At 40.7% G+C, this 25,803-nt stretch overlaps 2 protein-coding genes across 2 annotated transcripts in view; both read left to right on the forward strand.

Moving 5' to 3' along the window:
* UBR5 (ubiquitin protein ligase E3 component n-recognin 5) overlaps positions 1-9,332 on the forward strand; it is a 110,056-nt gene extending 100,724 nt beyond the window's left edge. The window contains 5 exon segments of the mRNA XM_017859443.1: positions 858-1,013; positions 1,657-1,770; positions 3,790-3,934; positions 5,201-5,286; positions 8,154-9,332. Coding sequence (XP_017714932.1) covers positions 858-1,013; positions 1,657-1,770; positions 3,790-3,934; positions 5,201-5,286; positions 8,154-8,366 — 714 coding nt within the window. The 3' untranslated portion in view covers positions 8,367-9,332.
* Positions 9,333-23,261: 13,929 nt separating this feature from the next.
* On the forward strand, positions 23,262-25,271 carry LOC108520194 (ATPase family AAA domain-containing protein 3C-like). The gene is made up of 2 exons (XM_017859457.1): positions 23,262-24,460; positions 25,220-25,271. Exons 1-2 carry the CDS (start codon positions 23,280-23,282, stop codon positions 25,269-25,271), a joined length of 1,233 nt encoding a protein of 410 aa, XP_017714946.1. The 5' UTR covers positions 23,262-23,279.
* Positions 25,272-25,803: the final 532 nt, after the last annotated feature.

A 25,803-nucleotide genomic window follows, 5' to 3' on the forward strand; every position in this document is an offset into this window, starting at 1 on the left:
AAAAACGCTCAATAAATTCGGTATTGATGGAACGTACCTCAAAATAATAAGAGCTATTTATGACAAACCCACAGCTAATATCATACTGAATGGGCAAAAACTGGAAAAATTCCCTTTGAAAACTGGCACAAGACAGGGATGCCCTCTCTCTCACCACTCCTATTCAACATAGTGTTGGAAGTTCTGGCTAGGGCAATCAGGCAAGAGAAAGAAATCAAGTTAGGAAAAGAAGAAGTCAAATTGTCCCTGTTTGCAGATGGCATGATTGTATATTTAGAAAACCCCATTGTCCCTATTAAATTCTTAAAGTGTTCCAGCTAAAATGTCCTTATTTAAAGAACTAGACTCAAAGCTTGGCAACATAAAATTGTTGATACATTGAGTCTTCAGCAGGGTTTAGGAAACAGCTAATCAAATAGATCCAAGTTTAACCCAATAAAGTGACCTTGGGGCAAGTTACTAAATTTCCTTGAGTGTCAGATTTATCATCTGAATTTAATAATCTATATTTTATGTTACTATCAAGAATAAGATGTATATTAAGTTCAGAGCCAGCTGCTCCCCATAATTGGTGTTTAATAAGTAGTGCAAAGTTTTGCAGTTTTAGAACTTTAAAACTATTATGCTTTTGGCTTTATATTTTTTCAAAATATAACCCTTCTTATGCTTTCAAAAGCAAATATTGTCAGAGCCAAATATTTATTAAACTTATCTCTTTAAACAGTTATATACCAAGTGGGAAATTATTCTGTATCGGTATATCTTCAAATTAGATAAAATTCTTTATCAGATTTTAATTAACTAATTGAATGAAGCTGTTTCTTTCATAACTGAGTTTCATATGATTACTTTTTTAGGTCAATTGGCATGATTTTGCTTTTTTTGACCCTGTAATGTATGAGAGTTTGCGGCAACTAATCCTCGCTTCTCAGAGTTCAGATGCTGATGCTGTTTTCTCAGCAATGGATTTGGCATTTGCAATTGACCTATGTAAAGAAGAAGGTGGAGGACAGGTAAAGCAAATATGCACTTTTCTGATTCTGGCAAGAGATTTGGTTAATCTACTGTGCTTGTCTTATGTATAGACAGTTTAGTTAGGGACTGAAAGAGAAGAACATGTGTGAACACATAGGAGAAATGGATACTGTAGGTGTTAAAGATGGATCAAGAGTTAGTGAGACAGACTGAGGTAGAAGGGCTTGTACCTTTTTTTTTTTTTTTGAGATGGAGCCTTGCTCTGTCACCAGGCTGGAGTGCAGTGGCACCATCTCAGTTCACTGCAACCTCTGACTCCCTGGTTCAAGCGATTCTTCTGCCTCAGCCTCCCCAGTAGCTGGGATTACAGGCATGTGCCACCATGCCCACCTAATTTTTGTATTTTTAGTAGAGATGGGGTTTCACCATGTTGACCAGGATGGTCTTGATCTCCTGACCTTGTGATCCACCCACCTCGGCCTCCGAAAGTGTTGGGATTACAGTCGTGAGCCACTGCGCCCAGCGGCTTGTACTTTTTTATGGCCTAAAATGTTTCCATCTCTTAGATTCTGGTCAAATAAAGAACTGTGTTTATATTTAAAAATTTTAGTTTTATAAACAGTTAATGTTTTACTGCTTTGACAAAATTGCCTTTAAATAGCACTGGTAAATTTTTCACAGGTCGAACTCATTCCTAATGGTGTAAATATACCAGTCACTCCACAGAATGTATATGAGTATGTGCGGAAATATGCAGAACACAGAATGTTGGTAGTTGCAGAACAGCCCTTACATGTAAGTGTTTCTAGAAAGTGTTGTGTGATCCAGTGAGGCCATTTGTGTCTTCATGTGTGGTAACCTAGCTAAGTATATTCAGTCTATTTATAAAAGACCAAAGTTTTTAAACCAAAATATTTTATTTACAATGTAAATTACACCTAATTTTAAGAATTCAGACCAAGTACTCATTTTCTTTTGATAACACTATTGGAAAAACCACGCCATCGTGAGACAGTAGCTTTGGCAAACAAAAGTGTGGAAAAGGTGCTTATGGTACCAGAACGACTATTGTAGGGTCCTACTGTTTTAGTGGTAGAGTTACTGAGACAGACTGAGAGGAACAAAGGCTTTTTATACCAAAATGTTTCCATCGCTTACATTCTGGTCAGATAAAGAATTGTCTTTATATTTTAAAATGTATGTGTAAAATAATATACCTTAGTCCTTTGTCCTACTGTGTTAGTGGTAGGACCCTAAACCAATCCTTTCGATACCACAAACACCTTTAGTTTTATTACCAAAGCTAATATGGGTAACCTGCTAAAAGAACTCACAGGACTCAGAAGCAGTTGTATTTAACAGTTATGGTTTATTGTAGCAAAAGGACCCACAGCAAGATCAGTAGGGGAAAAAAGAAATATTAGGCCCAGTCTTGAGGAAACCAGGTGCAGGGTTTCAAAATTCTCTCTCAAGCAGGGGGATGAGTTATTGCAAGTTCTTCAACCAGTGAAATGTATCAACATGTATACATTGTTTGTGCTTAGGGAAGCCCACTTTGGAGTCAGAGCTCAGTGTTTTTATTAGAGGCTAGTTCCATTGGCATTTTCTGTCTGCACAACCAGCCATGATTACTGAAATTCCAGAATCCCTGAAGAAAGCACACATTCATCTTGAACTGCATTGTTTGCACAAATAGTCCAGGCAGGCTGATACAGCATGGTTCATTGCTCCAGACATTCAAAACAGCCTTGTCAGCTAGTAATGGTGGAATATTGCAAAAACCAAGTTCTCAGACATCAGCCAACGCCAGCTGTACAGTCAGGCCCTTCTAAAGAGTAGCATCAATCCTACTACGTTAGTTCTTTCCTCATCCAGGGTTAATTTTTTTTTTTTTTTTTTGAGACAGAGTCTCGCTCTGTCACCAGGCTAGAGTACAGTGGCCCAACCTTGGCTCGGTGCACCTTCTGCCTCCTGGGTTCAAGTTATTCTCCTGTCTCAGCCTCCTGAGTAGCTGCGACTATAGGTGCGCACCAGCACGCCCAGCTGATTTTTGTATTTTTAGTAGAGACGGGGTTTCACCATGTTGGCCAGGATGGTCTTGATCTCGTGATCCGCCCATCTCGGCCTCCCAAAGTGTTGGGATTACAGGCATGAGCCACCGCACCCAGCCTGTAAAATGTTTGTATAGCTTTATGACCGGTGGTGTTCAGTGTTTCTGATCCCTGTGCTACAATTGTGCAGGCTTTGGAGTCGTACTGTTAGAGTTCAAATCATGGCTCTACCACCCCTCTAGCTGTATGATGTTACCAAATTAAGTTTTTTGTGCCTTGTATCCCTCCTCTGCAAAATTGAGGGTAAGATTAAATTGAATTAGGTAAGGTACTAAGACAATTCTTGGCACATGATAATTTCTCAGTAAACATCTAGCTTTTGAGTTTGTATCTGGGAGGTTTGTTGTCAATGTATCTTTCCTGAGATGCTGACAGGATACCACTTTTAAGACTGAAGCTATTCTTGATGACTAGCCTGTTTGTTATTAACATAACTTTTAAAATTGTTAAACCACTGGTATATAACACTACTACTTCACTTTTGAACCTATATAGCTTATTCACTATGCCTTCCCTCCCCACTTCCTGCCTTTCTCTCTTTTAAATCTTAATAAAAAATACAGGACTGAATTTTTTTTGCTTTCTGGTTTAAAATGGGAACTAACATTCTTAGAGAAGGCTGCTAAAATTAGATCTTGTGCTTTAATAATATAAATAAATGTTACATGGAATATGAAGTATTATTGTTTCTGAAATTCTCTAGGCAATGAGGAAAGGTCTCCTAGATGTGCTTCCAAAAAATTCATTAGAAGATTTAACGGCAGAAGATTTTAGGCTTTTGGTAAATGGCTGCGGTGAAGTCAACGTGCAAATGCTGATCAGTTTTACCTCTTTCAATGATGAATCAGGTAGGACATTTTTAAAAAGTTTAAAGAATGAACTATATAGATAGGTCAGTCAGCATTTTCTGAGTTTGAAGTTCTTAGATCTATTTATAGGGTTTGGGAAATTGCTTGTATTACTCAAGCATTAAAACAATTTTTTACATTATTTTTAAAGGTATGTTTGAAGTAAATAGTATTTTGATGGCTTAGCATTAGGTTATTCTTAACTCTTTTACTGCTTAATTTTTCTAGGTTTCAAAAAATATGAATACAAACAAAAATTTTTCATGGTGAACAACTGTGTAAAAAAGGATTCGTATATACTGATTAAGAAAAAGTAATCCATGTGACAACTCTGGGCTTTTCTGATTCATGTTGCTTAAACTCCCTAATGAAAGAATTTGTATGATGATTGCTTTATAGAGCTGAACCCAAATCGCACTTCTAAAAACACGGTAGCACACAAACACTTCCTAGATTCTAGGAATCTAGGAAGAATAAGGAGTGGTAGTGATAATCCTCTTGAAAGAAAAACCTTTGTCTCCAGTGTTTGATTTGCTGCAATTCTTTCTTTTGAAAGTCCTATGGTCTAGGAATAGGCTTTTTAGCTGTGACTGTACATTAGAAGCTCCAAGAAGTTCTCTGTGAAAGGATTATACCTATATTACAAGATTATTATGTACACAAAGGTACTGATTTTTTCCCCTTTATTTTCCTATTTTGTAAGCAACTTCAGCCAAATTATAAATTGTAATAGTTTTGTGCTACCTTGTAATACAGTTTTAATACTAATAAGAATTTGTCTCATTTACAAACCAAAATTTAGGAAGGAAGACAGAGTATCGAAAGAAACTGCCTAAGATCTTGCCACTCCAAGTATGATCCTTGGATCAGCAGCACTGGCATCATCTGAAAGCATTTTAGACAGGCAGAATCTCTGGTCTCCCCTCTCTGCATTCCCCACCCAGTGAAACAATGAGAATCTGCATTTCTTGAGATCATAAGAATAATGACATACAGATGAGATTAAAGTCATGCAAATACCAAGTTTAAGGCTGGTGGTTCATTTGTCTTGTTTTGGTCATATTGAGTCAGGATTGACTAATGAACTGTAGAGGTTTTACATTATGCAAATGCTCTTAATTTCCTGTATTAGGAATTAGACACTCCCCCCCAAGTCTTAAATAATGTTTTAATCTTGTATCCTTTTATTATAAGAAGATTAGTAATGTTCTGCAGATAATAACAACAACTGGTATAGTGTATTTTATTTACATTCTTCATTCTTAGGAGAAAATGCTGAGAAGCTTCTGCAGTTCAAGCGTTGGTTCTGGTCAATAGTAGAGAAGATGAGCATGACAGAACGACAAGATCTTGTAAGTTAAAATTTATTTCACAAAATTTCACAAGATTTGTAGAAGGAAATACAAAATTTAAAAATACCATGTATGATGGCCTTTTAAGTTTGTAATGGTTGGTCATTTTAATTTGGGGTAGGGCAATTATAGAAGGTCACAAATAAGGCAGTTTTTGTTTTCTGCTCTATAACAATATCTGAAGCACTACTACAGCTGTAAGCAGAGTGAAGTACATTTAGCTGTTAATATGCTGTCCTTAGTCCCAGAAGATAACAGTTTATTGTTGCAACATGGCTTTTTATCTTTCTTTCTTGTACTGCCTACATATGCTTCTCCCTGTATACATCCTTAATCCTTTTGACTAGTGCCAAGTGTTGACAGAATTTCTGAGTATTATCTTGATTGTTATCTGCACACTAGGAAGAGAGTAGCTTAATTGTGATACGTGGGTACTAAATCTTTCAGAATGTTATTAGTACAGAGCCCCAGCTAACTTAGAATCATAAATCAGATAACAGAAGCTTTGATCTTAGTGGAAAGTCTGCCTCTCAGTGGAACTTATGTCCACCCATCAAGTAAAACCATAACCAAATCATCCTGCCTATTAATCTTGAAAGGCAGTATGCTGCTGACTTTCTTGTAGAAATTTGAAGGACATTCCTTATCTAGAAAACCTTGGAAGATCCTTTCTATACTCGTACTCTTCATGGTTCCTGGAACGTTTCCCCTGTCTAACCAGCCTTAGTTCTAAACTAGACCACTCATGGAAATATTTTTAAATGATCAGATTTCTAGATGTATCCTTTATTTGAATAAGGGGGAAGTGGTTACAACTTGTGCAGGAAAGAAAAAACTTGCAGATTCCTAGTTACCTTCGTTCAGGCAGGAGTTTATTTTGGAGGGGGTGGAGGGAAGGAGGGGAACTCATCTTTACGTGGCTCTACGTGTATTCTAATATTTCTCTGCTACGGTGAGATAGGTGTGTTCAGCAATCCTAACTGCCACCTAGTTACTTTCTCAGCTTTTAGCCACCCTGGTAATTTTGACTTAGTTTGTTCCCCAGGTGGGTTTGATATAATTTTTCAGCATTTGCCTTTCCCAGTCTTGTGGCTCTTAAAGTTCCCACTAGTGCCATATACCATAACTGTCCCTGTTGGTTTCAGGATCACCTAAATAGCTTATGTTCTGCCACCTTTAGTCAGTCTTCAGATTCAGGGCACCTTGTTTCCTTAAGACAAGGGCCATATCAAGTCTGTAAGAACCACCAAAAACAGAAATAGAAATGATTGGCTATCCAGTATAAGTTCTGAGTTATCTGTTTTAATCTATTCCCTAGTTTTAATTTTCTGCCGTTTTTAAACCAGTATTTCCTCAGTCCAGTCAGCCAACTTAAATCTCATGACAGTTTCTGCCTTCTACTGAAAGAAAAATTTGCTAATGACTCAATCTTAGAAAAAAGAAAACCTTCTATGAAGACCTCAGAATTTCCTGTCAACAGCTTTAATTTGTGAACCTTAAACTCTTATTGAAAATCTGTGTTTAGGGTGTAAGCAGTATATCATGGTATCTTCCTCCCCCTTACCCTTCTCCTCTTTTTGGGAAGTCATCCTTCACGTATTGTTGGTTTCATCCTGATGCATCTAGAGGACATAAGAATGGAGTTTCTGAAACAGTTCTCCCATGAATTAATTAGTCCTGCAAATTATAGGTTTCCAGAGTTACTGGGTAACGCTACAGTTTATTTCCCTCTTGGAGTGTATAATTCACTAGTAAAAGTATTTCTCTTCTTCCAACTTCTTGGAGATCCAGCAGTGAGGTCATCTACCCTGGTTAACCACATTCATCCTTGAAGAAACACTTTACATTAAGCTTGTTTCTTATCTATGAAATGAGTGGTTTGGATCAGCTTCATCTCCAGAGTACCGGTTTGCTATTTCTTTTCAGATTTATAGATCCTGATACTTAGGTTTTCTCTTTTTTCTTTTTCTGTCCCTTCATATAGAATTCTAGATGAGCTTTCCCATGCAACTGTGCTTCAGGAAATCATAAGTTTGTTTAGGTTTCGTAGTCATTCTAGGAAGTTGGATATACTTCATTGTTAAATTGTGCGTTTTAAAATGATTAGATTTTTAAAAAAGCTTTTCCTTAAGAGAGAGAGACACTGAAGAATGGTGCGTGTGTATGTATGAAGGGATGGACTGATGAGGAATGTTACATGTTCAGTGAAATATTTCAGGGAGGCGTATCCTTGGTTAAGTTAAAAAGCGTAAGTTAACATTTAATGAGCATCATTTACACTGTGTTGCACAAAGTTTTATTATAGATACATGATATAACTTAGTGTTAACATGGCTTATTGCATGAATTTTGATGCATAGATGTTCCCCAATAATTACTATTATAAAATGATTCTGTATCACAATGTAGCAGTAAATAGTTTTTTTGCTTTATTATTTATTATTTACATTATTTTGCTCCTTAATGCAAAATAACTTTTTAAGATAACCTGTGTGAGTTTTGAACCTAAGACCATATCTTTTGTTTGGTAGCCTTTTTTCCACTAATAGACAGTTTATGGAATTTAGCTGCAAGAAAGGCTCTTAGAAACCATTTAGCCCAACAGCCTCATGTTACAGATGAAAATACTGAGGCCCTGTAACAGAAAGTCACCTTTTTTTCCTCTACTAACTCTGGACTTACTCCCTTAGGGAAAAAAAAAACAACAAAAACCTGTCTTGAGGTATGAATGATCCCTTTCCTTTTTAGTATAAGAAAATATATTTAAAACCCAATTCAAAATAATATCTCCTTTCATAACAATAGGGCTTTGTGTATATATTGCCAGAGTTAAGAGTTAAATATTAACCTGCTAAATTCCTGTTTAGGTTTACTTTTGGACATCAAGCCCATCATTGCCAGCCAGTGAAGAAGGATTCCAGCCTATGCCCTCAATCACAATAAGACCACCAGATGACCAACATCTTCCTACTGCAAATACTTGCATTTCTCGACTTTACGTCCCACTCTATTCCTCTAAACAGATTCTCAAACAGAAATTGTTACTCGCCATTAAGACCAAGAATTTTGGTTTTGTGTAGAGTATAAAAAGTGTGTATTGCTGTGTAATATTACTAGCGAATTTTGTAGATTTTTTCCATTTGTCTATAAAAGTTTATGGAAGTTAATGCTGTCATACCCCCCTGGTGGTACCTTAAAGAGATAAAATGCAGACATTCCTTTCTCAGTTTATAGCTTAAAGGCCTGAGGAGCACTAGCAACATTTGGCTATATTGGTTTGCTAGTCACCAACTTCTGGGTCTAACCCCAGCCAAAGATGACAGCAGAACAACATAATTTACACTGTGATTTATCTTTTTGCTGAGGGGGAAAAAATGTAAATGTTCTGAAAATTCACTGCTGCCTTTGTGGAAACTGTTTCAGCAAAGGTTCTTGTATAGAGGGAATAGGGAATTTCAAAATAAAAAATTAAGTATGTTCTGTGTTTTCATTTTAACTTTTTTTATGGTGTTTAATTTGTGGTTGGCTGCAACTGTGTATCATGTATATGGAACTTGTAAAAAAGTTCGACATTCAGATCTTAAGAGATGAAATCACTTTTACCTACAAAAACCACTTTTATTGCGGTTTGACTGCATTGAGCTCTAGGATATTAAATTATATCACTAATATTTTGCATGTAATTTGCTCATTTGAGTGAGGGCACTTTTTTTGTACATATGATGGGGCCAATGCACAATACTTTTATCACAATCAACTTTTTCTTTGTATCCCTATTTCAACGAGCAGTCAGTCAAGAGGTTACTGCACTTCAGTTCTAACTAGACATTTGTACTAAGGTATTTCAGTTATGTAAACTCAGCCTGGGCACTTTCTGATAACTGTAAAATGTTTTATAAGATCATGATTATTGAAGATACATTTTGGAAAATTTTAAATGTTCGTGAGCAGCTTAACTACTTTTGTATCTAGCCTTTTTTAAGTATCTTGTTACATTTACTTTTTTAAATAAAGAAATTACAGAAGAAATGTCAAGTAATATTGAAGAAACAATAGTTTTATTTATGTAGTTGTACATTTTAAACTAAGGGCAATACACTGACATGGTTATGTGCATAAAAATTTTGATTTAAAGAACTGGAAGTTTATATACACCTGGACTATAAGAAACAGAAGAAAATCAGTCCACATTTTACAGTTAGCAGAGAATCCTAAATGGCACTGGCCTGGCCACCTTTTCTTTTTACAAATGAGGGAAGTGAAGTGTGACCCCTTACTTGGCATAGGAAGTTAACTTACACTTAATAACTGACAAGTTTTTTTTTTGATGACCCATTATGTAGCCTAGGATTAATATCCCAAAATTACTCTGGTTTAAGTAGCTTTCTTCAGTGGCATAATAACACTGTTTTCTTCTTCACTAAGTCTTCAGTCAAGTGACTTAAAACAGTTACTTTACATATTAAAAATGAGGAGAGCAATTCTCTGGAATCTCTCAGTTCCTTTGTAGGACTTCTGGCTTTGAGGATAGTCTTCATGTTCAAAGGCACTATGCTTTTATTATATAACTTCCTTCAGAAGACTGAACCACATGATATTCTCAGCCCTGTTAACACTAAAAATATTTAAAGCTGAATGATAGTAGTGACTCATTGTATTACTTAAAACTTATATAACACGCTGTATTAGATGTGTGTAAATTAGCCAAAGGTTATTTTACAAAGTGAGACATTGGTTTTTATGTCTAAATGCTATTTCTGAATAAATGAAATAGTAATTAGATCAAGAGCTGATTAGCATCAATGTGTTTGAAAGATATAAAACTTATATATCACCTTAACCTCTGTATGCACATGATGGGATTGATAAAATATTAAATGAGAACAAAGTAGGTATGATTAGGACATTTGAAACCCTAATTGTGAATTTATTTTTAATAGTTACTGAAATGAAAATATTTAAAATAATGCACAATGTCTTAAGTCTTCCTAAATCAAGATTTTGGTTAAAAAATACTTTTAGTAATATTAAAACATTTTTTTTTTTAAGTAAATCATAAAATGGTTCTAAATGTAAAATAAAGACATGTAAAATAAAGTTCTCTTTTGGTCTTGTTTAGTGTTTAAATCTAACAATGGAAAACAAATTTAGGAAGAGAAGACCAAGGATGAACTTTACTGAGTGTTTTCAGAGTTTGCTACTATTTTTTTCCCTAAATCATCTGAATACCAAGACTACCCAGTATAATGGATAACTGGGGCAGACTTGAGAGGGTATTTTAAAGGAATGATTTCACTATTTAGTAGCTGCCCCCAAACAACATCCCTCTCATAAAGATACTATTTTTACATGTTTAAAGGTAGTCAGCAATTCCTATGTTTAAACTCAAGTTGAGATAATCCCTTGAGGCAGTAGTTTCCATGCTTCTGTAGTAAGATTCAGTTGTAGAGTCTGTAAATGCAGATTCTTAAGCATTCCTCATCCTCTTGCCTCCTTTCTGATTCAGTAAGTCTTCGGTAGAGGCCAGAAATCTTCATTCAGATCATCCCAGGTGATTGTGAAACACTGCCCAAGGAATATTTCCTTTCTATTTACAAATATAAATGTCCCGCTGAAAGCTCCTGAGAGACAAACCTTTCCTACTTAAAACTACTTATAACCTATGGAAAAGTACATCTATTGAGAAACTAGTACTAGATTGGATTCTTCCTCCTGATAAGGGGCTGGTTGAAGTGCTTTCAATAGACTGTGCTTGGGTAGTGAATGAAAATATTTTTACTATTTATATCAACCTATGTAAGTAGGCATAAACATAGATTATTTAAACACCATTTGATTACCACAGAAGTGATAGTTTTATGAAAAACAATAGGAATGTATTTAAAATGTGACTTTTAAATTTACCTCAAGGTATCTTGGATTAAGCAAAGTATCTTCTGTTTCTCTAAATTACTTTTATTATAGTAGTATGTGCCATGCATCTTGTTGAGTGTTCCACATACATTATTTTACCCCATGAGAAAGAGACTATTATGATCCTCAAGAGGAATGGAGACACAGGTGAAACAACTTCCTCAAAGTTACACAGCTAATTAGTGCTACAGTGAGGTACAACTCCAAGCATTCTGGAACTTGTATATACTACACGTTGTGCTGTACTATTCTGTGGAAGCTATGAGTGAGCTGGTCATAGGATAATCAAACATTCCAGTGAAAGTCCTGGCTGCATTATGAAAAGGCAGTAATTCATACATTTTTGCTAAATATTTCTAAACACTTTTGTCCTGCGTAATTATCCCCAAGGATAACAATTTGAACTCTGACAATATGAGAACTGTCTAAAATCATCCATGGTACCTTAAAATGAAAAGCTAACTTTTTGTTCTTAAGGTATGAAGAGCTGCTTGCTCTAAAAGGGCAGATGTGTGTTTCATGGGTAAAATAACTCAATTTTCTGAATCTTTTTCAGACTCTTTCTAGCTGCTAAACTTTAAATCAGTGTTTAAACTTTAAATCAGCTACAGGCTGACTTTGATACAAGTAGGATCTCTTCAGGAAAAACATTACCAGCCCATGTACTTGTATCTGAAATGCTGTCTTCAATGGGGAAGATGAAATTTGGCTATTTATGATGTTTAAATGCATTGTGATTCTCTGGCAAGCTTATGGCATGGTTCTGGTTAGATGTGTTTTAAGTTAGCCCTAAGAAACTATCTGTAAACAAAGTGCCTCAGGCTCTCCGGTAGCCAACTACGTTTTTATATGTTCAGTTTTGTCTAGTGAAATCACAGGCACTGTTACTACCTGTAGAAATGGAAGGCTTGTGTGACAATCATCTTTAATATATTTACTTTTTAGTACCTTTATGGAACAAATACCTGAATTTGTGTTGTTTTCTTAAAAATTCTGCCTACATAAAACAGTCATAGTGATCCTCAACTACCAAGAAACAGGTTGGGGTATGGAGGAGTGAGTAAAAACAAAACAGTCAACCGGGCAACATGGCTCACGCCTGTAATCCCAACACTTTGGGAGGCTGAGGTGGGTGGATCACGAGGTCAGGAGATCGAGACCATCCTGGCTAACACGGTGAAACCCCATCTCTACTAAAAATACAAACATTAGCTGGGTGTGGTGGCGCGTGCCTGTAATCCCAGCTACTCGGGAGGCTGAGGCAGGAGTACCACTTGAACCAGGGGTTCGGAGGTTGCAGTGAGATGAGATCACACCACTGCACTCCACCCTGGAGACAGAGCCAGATTCCGTCTCAAAAAAAAAAAAGTCATAGTAACCTCAAAATATAGGCACTGAAGTCCAAGTACAGTGATTAGGAGAGGGTTTGATTCTTAAGAGTTTTTGATCATCAGGTTCCTGCTTTAACACAGACCAGAAATAGCGAAATTAAGATCAAGGAAGCTGGAAAACATTAAAAAACACAACAATTAAGCCATTTAATGTAGAAACATTTGGTTAGCACCAGGTCTAGAAGTCTGAATACTGCAAATACTGCGCCTGCTACATAAGGATGACATGCCAGCAGCCTTACCCAATTCAAACGTAGCACTCAAAGCTAACATTTACTTTACGTCAGGATAGTTATCCACTCAAAACTGTTCTGCTCTGGAAGAAAGTGGAGAAGCATGCATTTAAAAAGATACGTCCAATGTTGATTAAGATGTTAAAAGAAATTCTGTAACCTGAAATACAGGGCCTTGATCAAAGTAAGCACTTTTGTTTTTTGTTTTTTTTTGAGATGGAGTCTCACTCTTTTGCCCAGGCTGGAGTGCAGAGGTGCAATCTTGGCTCACTGCATCCTCTGCCTCCCAGGCTCAAGCGATTCTCCACCTCAGTCTCCTGAGTAGCTGGAATTACAGGCACTCACCATCATGCTGGGCCAATTTTTGTATTTTTGTAGAGACGGGGTTTCACCATGTTGGCCAGGCTGGTCTTGAACTCCTGACCTCAGATGATCAGCTCGTCTCAGCATCCCAAAGTGCTGGGATTACAGGCGTGATCACCGCACCTGGCCCTCACTCATAATTTTTGAATGAAAGAATTTATTTCTAAAAGGTGCCAAATATCTGGAACCACTATATTACCTATAATAAGTGCATCAGTAGAGCACTATATAGAAAAGCTATGGTCCTTGACTTGGATGAGATGTACGTTTTCTTGATCACATGAACTTCTTGGAAGCATTGTAAAACACTGATTCTCTTATTTTTAAAATAAAACTTCAGCAGATCTTGGGACACCTGTTTAAGGGAGGCAAAAACTTGCCAAGTTTAAGGTACAGCAGCTGAAGTGTTTAAGTGATCTGAGAAAGTGAAAAAGAACTATGGTTTCTGGGTAAATTTTTGTCATTCTGTACTTTCCCCTACTGCTAATGCCCTAAACCAATGCAAGTTAAATACAGTAACAAGAGGGCCCCTGCCCTCCCACAGCTATGACTTCACCTTAACAGCTTCACAGATATTCCAACTCTCACCACTCTTGGTCCATCCATGTACTATCCAAAACTAGTTTACGTGCTCATTGTCTGACTTCTCCTAGTGACCCTCCACAATAGCAGAGGCTATCAGAAACTCTATCCTTGTTCGCTTCTCTTAAGCCCAGTGTGTACCACAATGCCTGGTCAAAAATCATTTATGAATCAGTAAATTATCTAGTTCCCATGTCAGAAATGTGGAATCATTCAATTCCCTCTTTACCCCTATGTTCATATTAACCATCAAGCCCTAAGTTACTAAATATTGAACTCTTGAGTTAATCTACTTCTCTCCACATCCACATCCACCACCTTCTACCTAGATTATGTCAATAACTTACTAAGTGGTTTCTGTTTGTTTCCTTTAATATATAGAGGCAGAACAAGTTCTAAAATGCATATTAACCATTTTACTCCCTCACCTGTTTAAAATACACTGACTTTCCACAGATGGCTATGTAAAATGAAGTTCAAACTCGACAAGGCCCTTCATGATTGGTATCCTGCTTTACAGCCTTATATTTACTTGCTATCTTGTTATACTGAAAGACTTGCAATCCCCTGGTAGGTTATGACCTCTGTCACCTTGGAGACTGTATAAATACTGCTCCCTCTGACCTTACTGCCCACTCTCTATGGCCCCTCATCTTGGAATGGTTAGTTCCTATTCATAATTCAGAATCTGGTTTACCCACCTCTTTGAGGTGCTCTCCTTGACCTGCCCTACACCCTCCACCTTGACAAAGCTGTCTTACTTTCTTTGTACTCCCTCTGAATAATGTAATGTGTCTGCTTGATTTCCCCCTTCTACTCTGTAGGTTTCTATAGTGTAGGAACTCCATCTCAATTACCTTTTCCTCTACTCTAAGTTCCTTTGGTGTAGGAACTGCATCTCAATTACCTTTTCCTCTACTCTAGGTTCCTTTAGTGTAGGAACTCCATCTCAATTACCTTTTCCTCTCCAGTACCCAGTAGAATGTTAAATTCATTCAATGGATTCAAATGACCAACTTCAATGCAATTTAGGAACATACTGTTGTAACTTGTTGATTTTATCTCACCTGGAACTCTGCACCTTTGAAGTGTTGTCTTATTATCCAACTCTTATGACCCAAAACTCCTGTCTTTCCAATGCTCTCACACTTATGAGTAAAAGAAAGTTGCCTCACTTCTTTTTTTCTGCATTTAGCCTAGACATATTAGCAACTTATTCTGAAATAGTTAAGAGGGAAAATGTTCTTTGTACTGAACTTGAAATTTTTTAGAAAAAATATATATTGCTTGCTAATTCTTTTGCAAAAACTGCTTTACTTACTATTAATGTGAAGGGTTGCTAAGTATGGCTTTTAGGTTGTCACAGTTGGATCAAATCTACGGCTGAGCCAATCAGTTCTGAACCACATAACTAGAAACTCCCAATTGGATTTAATGAGAATCATGATCTTGACATGTCCAAACAACTCACTGTTTTCCTACTAAGACTTCATTGGCAATAGGCACTGCTAACTGCCTAGTCTCTGGATTAGAAACTTGTAGTCATTGACGGGCACGGTGGCTCATGCCTGTAATCCCAGCACTTTGGGAGGCTGAGGCAGGCAGATCACCTGAGGTCGGGAGTTCGAGACCAGCCTGACCAACATGGAGAAACCTCGTCTCTACTAAAGATACAAAAATTAGCCGGGCATGGTGGCGCATGCCTGTAATCCCAGCTACTTGAGAGGCTGAGGCAGGACAATTGCTTGAACTCAGGAGGCGGAGGTTGCAGTGAGCCGAGATCGTGCCATTACACTCCAGCCTGGGCAACAAGAACAAAACTACATCTCCAAAAAAAAAAAAAAAAAAAAAAAAAAAAAAAAAAAAAAGAAGAAGGAAAAAAGAAACTTATAGTCATCCTAGAATCCTCCCTCTACCCTAAAGTCCATATCCAACCACTGATCAAGTCATCTTGAGGACATTTACTTAACTCACATGCACGGATTCTTCTTGCATTCCCCACTACCACTGCCTTATTTCAAGCTTGCTTTATCCTGCACTTGGCCTATTCCAATTAGCTCTAAACCAACCTGACTCCAAAATTCTCACCTTCCTTCACACTGGAGGCCTTCCTGAATTATAAATGAATGGCTCATTAAGTATAGACCTGTTTAGTGGTTTTCAAACTAGGGTTCAGGATCTGCCAATTTTCCACAAGCATCTTGATTCTTAATATATATGCAGTATCTTGAATTACCTGGTTGACCATTTATGATGGCACTGATGTCAAATAGACAAAAATTTAAAGAATGGAATTTAATATGTAAATGACACAATTGTTCCTTATGAAAGGCAACTGATAAGAAGAGTTATAGAAAAAGTTATCTATCCCATGGCTAGGAAGCAAAAAAACATGCTTCATTAATGGTCAATATAAAATTCACGCCGGGCGTGGTGGCTCAAGCCTGTAATCCCAGCACTTTGGGAGGCCGAGACGGGCGGATCACAAGGTCAGGAGATCGAGACCATCCTGGCTAACCCAGTGAAACCCCGTCTCTACTAAAAAATACAAAAAACTAGCCAGGCGAGGTGGCGGGCGCCTGTAGTCCCAGCTACTGGGGAGGCTGAGGCAGGAGAATGGCGTAAACCCGGAAGGCGGAGCTTGCAGTGAGCTGAGATCCGGCCACTGCACTCCAGCCTGGGCGGCAGAGCGAGACTCTGTCTCAAAACAAAACAAAACAAAACAAAACAAAAAAAAAATAAAATTCACACTGATGCAATATAGTTTCAGCAAAGCAACATCATCATTCATTGCTTTTGGTTGCACACTGGAATTTTACCATTTCTATAGTCTTGGTTGTATTTAATTTATAAATCTACTTTTAGTTGTGTAAAGCTCCAAGAATAAGGAGTTTATTACTGGTCTTAGGTTTGTACATACTTAAGTAACAATACATATGTAGTTTAAGTCAGTATCAAAGTGGCTGTGAAAATTTTTTTATTTAAAAGGGATTGCGGCCAGGCACGGTGGCTCACACCTGTAATTCCAGCACTTTGGGAGGCCAGGGGAGGCCCATCACTTGAGGTCAGGAATTTGAGACCAGCCTGGTCAACATGGTGAAAACCCATCTCTACAAAAATACAAAAATTAGCTGGACATAGTGGCGCGTGCCTATAGTCTCAGCTACTCAGAGGCTGAGGCAGGAGAACCCCTTGAATCTGGGAGGCGGAGATGACAGTGAGCAGAGATCACGCTACTGCACTCCAGTCTGGGCGACAGAGTCGAGACTCTGTCAAAAAAAAAAAAAAAAAAAAGGCAGGGGTGTTGAGACATCAAGTTTGAGAAATAGGGATTTACCCAGTGAATGACATACAATAAGACAGCAGTAGCTTGAAATTACATATTTTCTATACAAAAGGCTAGCTTGTCTTCTTAAGCAATCACCACACAAATCTCTAAGGGGAATGGATGCTAGACCAGTTCCTATGGCTGCATAACAAATTATCCCAAAATTGATGGCTTAAAACCACCATTTGTTATGCTTGTGGATTCTGTGGGTTAGGAATTGGGACAGAACCCAAGATGTTGTTTTTCCTGCTCCATAATGTCTGGGGGTTTCAACTGGAAGGCATGACAGCTAGGAGTTGGATTCCTCTGAAGGCTTATTCATTCACACATCTGGAGGTTGATGCTAGCAGCTGGCTGGTGCTTTGCTTGCTTTCCATGTGGGTTTCTCATGTAGTCTCTCTGTGTGAGCTAGTTTTTGGCTTCCTTTAGCATGGTACCCAAGCTCCCAAGGAAACTGCCCAAAAGAGAGACAACAAGACCAAAGCTATCTGTAGTGTCCTTAATGAACGAGGCTTAAAAGTCATGCATCACTTAACAACAGGGATATGTTCTGAGAAATGTGTCATTAGATGATTTCATTGTTGTGCAAACATCATAGAGTGTATTTACATAAACCTAGATGGTAATGCCTACTATACACGTAGGCTGTGTATGGTATTGCTCCGAAGCTACAAACTTGTACAGCATATTACTGTACTGAATACTGTAGGCAACTGTAACACAATTGTATTTGTGTAACTAAACATAGAAAAGGTACCGTAAAAATATGATATAAAAGGTTTTTTAAAAAAGGCGCACTTGTATAGGGCACTTACGATGAATGGAGATTGCAGGACTGGAAGTTGCTTTAAGTGAGTCAGTGAGTGAGTGAATATGAAGGTTTAGAGTATTACTGCACACTACTGTAGATGCCATAAATACTGCATGCTTAGGCTACAAGAAACATATGAAAAATATTTGTCTTTCTTCAATAAATTAAACTTACCTTACTGTAACTTTGTTTCAAAATGTTTTAATTTTTTAAAGCTTTTTGACTCTTTTGTAACAACAGTTAGCTTAAAACAGTGTATAGCTACAAAAATTAGCTGGGCGTGGTAGCAGGTGCCTGTAGTCCCAGCTACTCGGGAGGCTGAGGCAGGAGAATGGTGTGAAGCCAGGAGGCAGAGGTTGAAGTGAGCCAAGATCACGCCACTGCACTCCAGTCTGGGCAACAGAGCAAGACTCCGTCTCTAAAATAAATAAATAAATAAATAAATAAATAAGTGTATACCTGCACAAAATTTTCTTTCTTTATATTCTTATTCTATAAACTCTTTTCTATTTTTTTAAAATAATTTACTTTTAAACTTTTTTTGTTAAAACTAAGACACACACATGCATTAGTCTGCGCCTACACAGGGTCAGGATCATCAATACTACTGTTTTCCACCTCCACATTTTGTCCCACTGGAAGGTCTCCAGGGGCAATAAATACATGAAGCTGTCATTTCCTATGATAGCCATGCCTTCTTCCGGAATACCTCCTGAAGGACCTGCCTGAAGCTATTTTACAGTTACTGTTTTTTTATATATGTAAGTAGAAGGAGTTTACACTAAAATAGTGATAACCATAGTAAATACATAAATCAGTAATATAGATTATCACTATCAAGTATTACATAGTATATGTAATGATATAAGATATACTTTATACACTGGCAGATCTGTTTACAGTAGCATCAACACAACACGGGTAATGTGTTGTGCTATGACTATAACGTCGCTATCATAGGAACTTTTCAGCTCCATTATAATCTTACAGGACCACCACCATATATGGGGTCTATCATTGACCAAAATGTTACATGGCACCTGACTGTATCCTATTTGTTAGTAGTATTAATAACCAGGTGCAGTGGCTCACACCTGTAATCTCAGCACTTTGGGAGGCTGAGGCGGGCGGATCACAAGGTCAAGGGATCAAAACGACCCTTGCTAACATGGTGAAACCCTGTCTCTACTAAAAGTACAAAAAATTAGCCAGACGTGGTAGTGCGTGCCTGTAATCCCAGCTACTCAGGAGGCTGAGGCAGGAGAAACGCTTGAATCCAGAAGGTGGAGGTTGTAGCAAGCCGAGATTGTGCCCGGCACTCCAGCCGGGCGCCCAAGCGAGACTCCATCTCAAAAAAACAAAAAAAAGTTAGTATTGATGGCCCATATGCAAAGGGAAGCGCATTAGACATCACCTTTTAATGGGAGGTGTATCCAAGTTCTGGAACAGCATATGGTACCAGAAATAGTGTATGGCCATTTTTGTTTTTTTTGTTGTTGTTGTTGTTGTTGAGACGGAGTCTCGCTCTGTCGCCCAGGCTGGAGCGCAGTGGCCGGATCTCAGCTCACTGCAAGCTCCGCCTCCCAGGTTTACACCATTCTCCTGCCTCAGCCTCCCGAGTAGCTGGGACTACAGGCGCCGCCACCTCGCCCGGCTAGTTTTTTTTTGTTTTGTTTTGTTTTGTTTTTGTATTTTTTAGTAGAGACGGGGTTTCACCATGTTAGCCAGGATGGTCTCGATCTCCTGACCTCGTGATCCGCCCGTCTCGGCCTCCCAAAGTGCTGGGATTACAGGCTTGAGCCACCGCGCCTGGCCTGTATGGCCATTTTTGGAAAATAAAACATGCCATAAAGTCCATATGAAGATGCAGAATCCTCTTACTCCTTGAGATCTTTCAGTTACACATGTTATTGTTTTCATGTGCTCTCCCAATAACTTTGAACATCCTGAGGGAAACTCATCCAGACTACACTATTCTAAGTACCATTGTGTGTTTTTGCTATGTTATTTAAGAATATTCAATTCTGCCATAGAAATTGAGAGAAACTAAGTATGGGAGCAAATGACTTGTTAGACATAATGAAATTGGTAAGATGTATTATGTATAAATAATTATGCTGTGAGGCATGTTAAAAATAGGATGAACGGAACATATGTGTATTGAACATACACAAAAATAATGGAACACACGAGAGTTCCATTTTAGATTAAAAGGGCTGGAAAGACCAAGTAAATCTTTTTTTTTTTTTTTTTTTTGAGACGGAGTTTTGCTCTTGTTGTCCAGGCTGGAGTGCAGTGGTGCAATCGTGGCTCATCACAACTTCCGCCTCCCAGGTTCGAGCAATTCTCCTGCCTCAGCCTCCCAAGTAGCTGGGATTACAGGCTTGCACCACCACGCCCGGCTAATTTTATATTTTTAGTAGAGACAGGGTTTCTCCACGTTGGTCAGGCTGGTCTCAAACTCCTGACCTCAGGTGATCCGCCAGCCTTGGCCTCCCAAAGTGCTGGGATTACAGGCGTGAGCCACCGTGCCCGGCCCGAAGTAAATCTTAAATATTCATAAGGGAATGATCATGTTACTGCCAGACTGACAACTACGTTATCCCTAAATCAGCCACTCACTGGTGAGATCCACTCTGGCCCCACACGTGCTCTGTCCAAGAAACACAGATACCATCCATAACTGCTCAGTAGGTTTATTATAACTGGTTATAAATCCAGTTACAGCTGGAGTCAGGTTCCACCAGTTCTCCAAAAGAAAAGTGTGTGCTGGCTCCACCTTCTACCTGCTGAGCACTCTTGCTCATCCTCACTATGGTCCTCATAACGACACCACCAGCAAGGAAGGCTGATGCATCAAACAGTACATGAACAGTAACATTAAGATTCAGACAGTATAATCCTTCCACTCTCTCCCCTTCCCACATCCTAACCAAAATATGTTAGTCCACTCAATCTCTTTCCCCTTGCTGTTATGTTTTAAAATGATTTAACAGGGTACAGCTTGTATGCTTGTTTGGCACAGAACTGACACCCATTTTGTGAAGTGGCAGTTAAGAAGACTGGCTGACGGAAAGCCCAAGGAAGGAGGCAAGATTGAGAACAACAATCCTATTAATTGGAAGGTGGCAGGGCAGAATGGGTCTGTGGTGCAGTTTAAGATTAAAAGGCATATCCCAGCTGGGTGCAGTAGCTCACACTTGTACTCCCAGCACTTTGGGAGGCCAAAGCGGGCAGATCACCTGAGGTCGGGAGTCCGACATCAGCCTGACCAACATGGTGAAACACCGTCTCTACTAAAAAAATACAAAAATTAGCTGGGTGTGGTGGCAGGCGCCTGTAATCCCAGCTACTCGGGAAGCTGAGGCAGGAGGATCACTTGAACCTGGAAGGCAGAGGCTGCGTTGAGCCAAGATCCCACCACTGCACTCCAGCCTGGGTGACAGAATGAGACTCCATCTTTAAAAAAAAAAAAAAAAGGCATATACTGCTCAGTAAATTAATGAAAGCCTATTGTGAACAGGGTTAGGCAATGAGGCTGATCAGATTCTAGACTTCATGTGCAACCAATCAATGAAATAGACACACCTGTAAAGTTGGTGTGGAGGCTAAAGATACAATTAATGTGTTCCAAGGACAGGAGGTCTTGACTGAAAAAGGAGTCTGCTACTTTAAAACAGAACTCTGTTCTTAGCTACCAAGGATGCATTTTCAATTAGAAAATTGCAATTTGGTTCCACCACACCCTGACTACTATAGTTTTCTCTATCCTTTCATTTTCCTCTTCCCCATTACTTTATTGTATGTAAAGTATGTATCAGTTACAATGTAACTATGTAAACAATTAAATGTGTAACTGCAAGATCTCTAGGAGTAACAGAATTCTACATATTCATATAGTCTTTATGGCATATTGTATATGCCATAGTTATAATGCATAAAAGCGTATTGCATTTTTTAACCAAATGGCCAATGTTATCTTTTGATCCACATCAAATGAAGACAGAATGGGGGAAGAAATAATGGTTTTGCGAAGACTCCCTTCTCCATTAGTGCCATGCTCCTTGAGGTCTTATCTTTATATTCCAGTTAGTTATTTTGCTCTAACAACAAAAAACAACCCACACATAAAACAAACAAAATGCCGTAACAGTTTTTGCATATCTTCTTCAGTTGAAGAATTGTAATGTATTTCGTTTATGATTGTAAAGCCAAGGATAATTTTTTTGTTTTGTTTTGTTTTTTGAGACGGAGTTTCGCTCTTGACATCAAGGCAGGAGTGCAATGGCGCGATCTAAGCTCACTGCAACCTCTGCCTCCCGGATTCAAGCGATTCTCCTGCCTCGGCCTCTCAAGTAGCTGGAATTATAGGCATGCGCCACCACGGCCGACTAATTTTTGTATTTTTAGTAGAGACGGGGTTTCGCCATGTTGGTCAGGCTGGTCTCGATCTCCTGGTCTCGAGTTCCATGACCCTCTGGGATGGCCTGACTCGTACGTGGAAGCTACCATTGCATCAAGGTGATTTCCCACCCCTTAAGTGTTTTACAAGTCATATATTATTAAATTCACACAACAACCTTATGAGGAAGGGATTATTATTCTTATCCTGTAGATGAGAAAGCTGAGTCTCAGAGAGGTTGACCCAAGGCAGCATGGCTAATAAGTGAGGGAACTAGAATGCATGCCCATGATGATTCTTTTTTTTTTTTTTTTTTTTGAGACGGAGTCTCGCTCTGTCGCCCAGGCTGGAGTGCAGTGGCTGGATCTCAGCTCACTGCAAGCTCCACCTCCCGGGTTCACGCCATTCTCCTGCCTCAGCCTCCCGAGTAGCTGGGACTACAGGCGCCCGCTACCTCGCCCGGCTAGTTTTTTGTATTTTTTAGTAGAGACGGGGTTTCACCGTGTTAGCCAGGATGTTCTCGATCTCCTGACCTCGCGATTCACCCGTCTCGGCCTCCCAAAGTGCTGGGATTACAGGCTTGAGCCACCGCGCCCGGCCTGATGATTCTTTTTCACCGAACTCATTCATGTTTGTATCTTGAATACCTAAACATGATGCCCGACACACAATATTGTTTGATGACATTAAGTGAATGAATCTGATTATTTGCCAAGTGGCCTATAGTAAATTGAGACTCAGTTGCTTAGTAGAATCTATGTGGCTATTAAAGTTCACAGATGAAAAAAAATTTCACTCAGCATCTGACCCCTAGTAGTTGCTTTAAGAAAGACTGTCTGGCCAGCGTGGGTCCTCTGTATGCTTAGGGCCGGTCCCCTGGGCCCACTTTTTCTTTCTCTATACTTTGTCTCTGTGTCTCATTTCTTTTCTCAAGTCTCTGGTTCCACCTACCGAGAAACGCCCACAGGCCATGTCGAAGGACGCCGTGAATCTGGTGCAGATGCAGGAGCCGACTTTGCAGCTGGAGGAACAGTCCAAGCTCAAACTTGTGAATGAGGAGAACTTACGGAAGCAGGAGGAGTCCGTGCAGAAGCACCATCAAACTTTCTTTGCGTCCATCAGGACAGCTGTCACCATGTTTGGGGAAAGATTCCGTGCCTTTGTGACAGACCGGGACACAGTGACAGCCACGGTGATTGGGCTGACGCTGCTGGCTGTCGGGGTAAAATCAGCCAAGAATGGCTTCATCGAGGCTCGGCTGTGGAAGCCGTCCCTGGTGAGCGAGACATCCAGCATCACGGTGCTGGAGGCGCTGCAGCACCCCTTCCAGGTCAGCCGGCGTCTCTTCAGTCGGCCCCAGGACATGCTGGAGGGTGTTGTGCTGCATCCCAGCCTGGAAGAGAGGGTGCGAGACATTGCTATAACAACAAGGAACACGAAGCAGAACAGCGGCCTGTACAGGAACGTCCTGCTGTACGGGCCACCAGGCACCGGGAAGACACTGTTTGCCAAGAATCTCGCCCTGTACTCGGGCATGGACTACGCCATCACGACAGGCGAGGACCTGGCCCTCATGGGGCGGGAAGGCGTGACCGCCATGCACAAGCTGTTTGACTGGGCCAATACCAGCCGGCGCGGCCTCCTGCTCTTCATGGACGACGCGGACGCCTTCCTTCGGAAGCGAGCCACTGAGGATATAAGCAATTACCACCTCAGAGTCGCCCAGAACGCCTTCCTAAAGCACACGAAGGAGCGCAGCAACAAATTCATGCTGGTCCTGGGCAGCCGCCACCCCCAGCAGTTACACCGGGACATCCACGACCGCATCGACGTGATATTGCACTTCGACCTGCCCTGGTCGGAGGAGCTGGAACGCCTGCTGAGAATGTATTTTGACAAGTATGTTCTTAAGCCGCTAACAGAAGGAAAGCAGCGCCTGAAGCTGGCCCCGCTGGACTATGAGAGTAAGTGGGAGGAGATCTCTGAGATGACTGACGGCATGTCGGGCCGGGAGATCGCACAACTGGCTCAGTCCTGTCAGGCCAAGGCGTATGCCTCCAAGGATGGGGTCCTCACCGAGGCCATGTTGGATGCCCATGTTGACGACTTTATCGAGAAGCACCAGGAGAAAATGCGCTGGCTGAAGAAGGATGGCCAGCCCCCCTTAACCTGAGTCCACGGCGAGAACATACCTCACGGAGCGTGGCTGCAGACTCCTCCCACCCCTGCCTTTCTGGTCCATGCACATTAAGGAAATGCTCCCCCTAATAAACTCCCACAGGTGCCGCAAAAAAAGAAAGAAAGAAAGAATGAAAGAAAGAAAGAAAGAAAGAAAGAAAGAAAGAGAAAGAAAGAAAGAAAGAAAGACTGTCTACCCCCACGCTATGGCAGGTTTGAGAAAGAGCTTTCAGCATTTTCAACGCTTAAAGTGAGATCTTGATCCTATTTACCATCCTTCAGCCATCCACAAAACAGGTGCATGCTGTTCAGGTCACGGCAAGATCCCGTCAATCTTTCAGCTTCAAACTACTTAAATCTCTCTTCCATTTTATTTTTGTTAGACCAAACTATTTTTTTTCAAAAGATTTTTTTTCAAAATGTTTTCCTGACTTTAGTAACTTGTCCCTCTCCCCCTCACTCACCCGCATTCACACACACACTTTCCCCCAGCCACTTCCCCTTTTCGGTTGCTTACGCACGAAACCAGCCAGCCCATTCCCTACCGAAGTGTTTGGCGGTGTAGCTGCCCCGTCCCCGGCGCTTCACACAGCAACAGCGCGTTCTCTTGGCCTTCCGCAGTGTCTCAGGACAGGCTGGGCTAGCGCAAAGCACAAGCTCGGGAATCTGGAGCCGACCTGCAGGACACCTGCCGCACCAGGTGGCTAGAGCCTGGGGAGGGCGAGGCGAGCTGGGACCGGGCGGGGTGGGCAGCGAGCCGACTCCCTCACGGGGCCGGCAGTAAAAAGAGGCCGCGAGGGCTCTAGGTGAGCTCTTCAGGAGTGGGCGCCCGGAGGGCGCGAGCGGAGGAGGCGGGACCGATGCGGTGAGGTGGGGCCAGCTGGAGTAGGCTGGGCAGTGCAGAGCCGGCGGCGTAACCTCAGGGGAAAGCCGGCGACTGGGCGGGGCCCGCGGAGGCAGGGAGATTTTCTTAGGCCGCAGGCGGGGAAGTGGGGCTGGGCGGGATAGGCGGAGCCCCGAGGCAGGGGAGGCGGGGCCTGTCGAGACTGGGAGAATCCCTAAGGCCGCAGGTTGGGAGGCAGGGCGGGCAGAGGCGGGGAGGATCCCTTAGGCCGCAGGTTGGGGAAGCGCGTCGGCCGAGGCGGGGAGATTCCCTTAGGCCGCAGGCGGGGAGGCGGGGCTGGCCGAGGTTAGGCGGAGCCCCGAGGCAGGGGAGGCGGGGCCAGGCCGGCGCTGGTACAGTCACTCGATGGACCGGCGAGAAAGCAGGGCCGGCGCGGCGGGGTGGGGCCGGCCGGGACCCTAGCGCTGGGGGC

The sequence above is a fragment of the Rhinopithecus bieti genome, unplaced genomic scaffold (assembly GCF_001698545.2).
Source record: "Rhinopithecus bieti isolate Rb0 unplaced genomic scaffold, ASM169854v2 scaffold_47952, whole genome shotgun sequence".
Classification (NCBI taxonomy): Eukaryota; Metazoa; Chordata; class Mammalia; order Primates; family Cercopithecidae; genus Rhinopithecus; species Rhinopithecus bieti.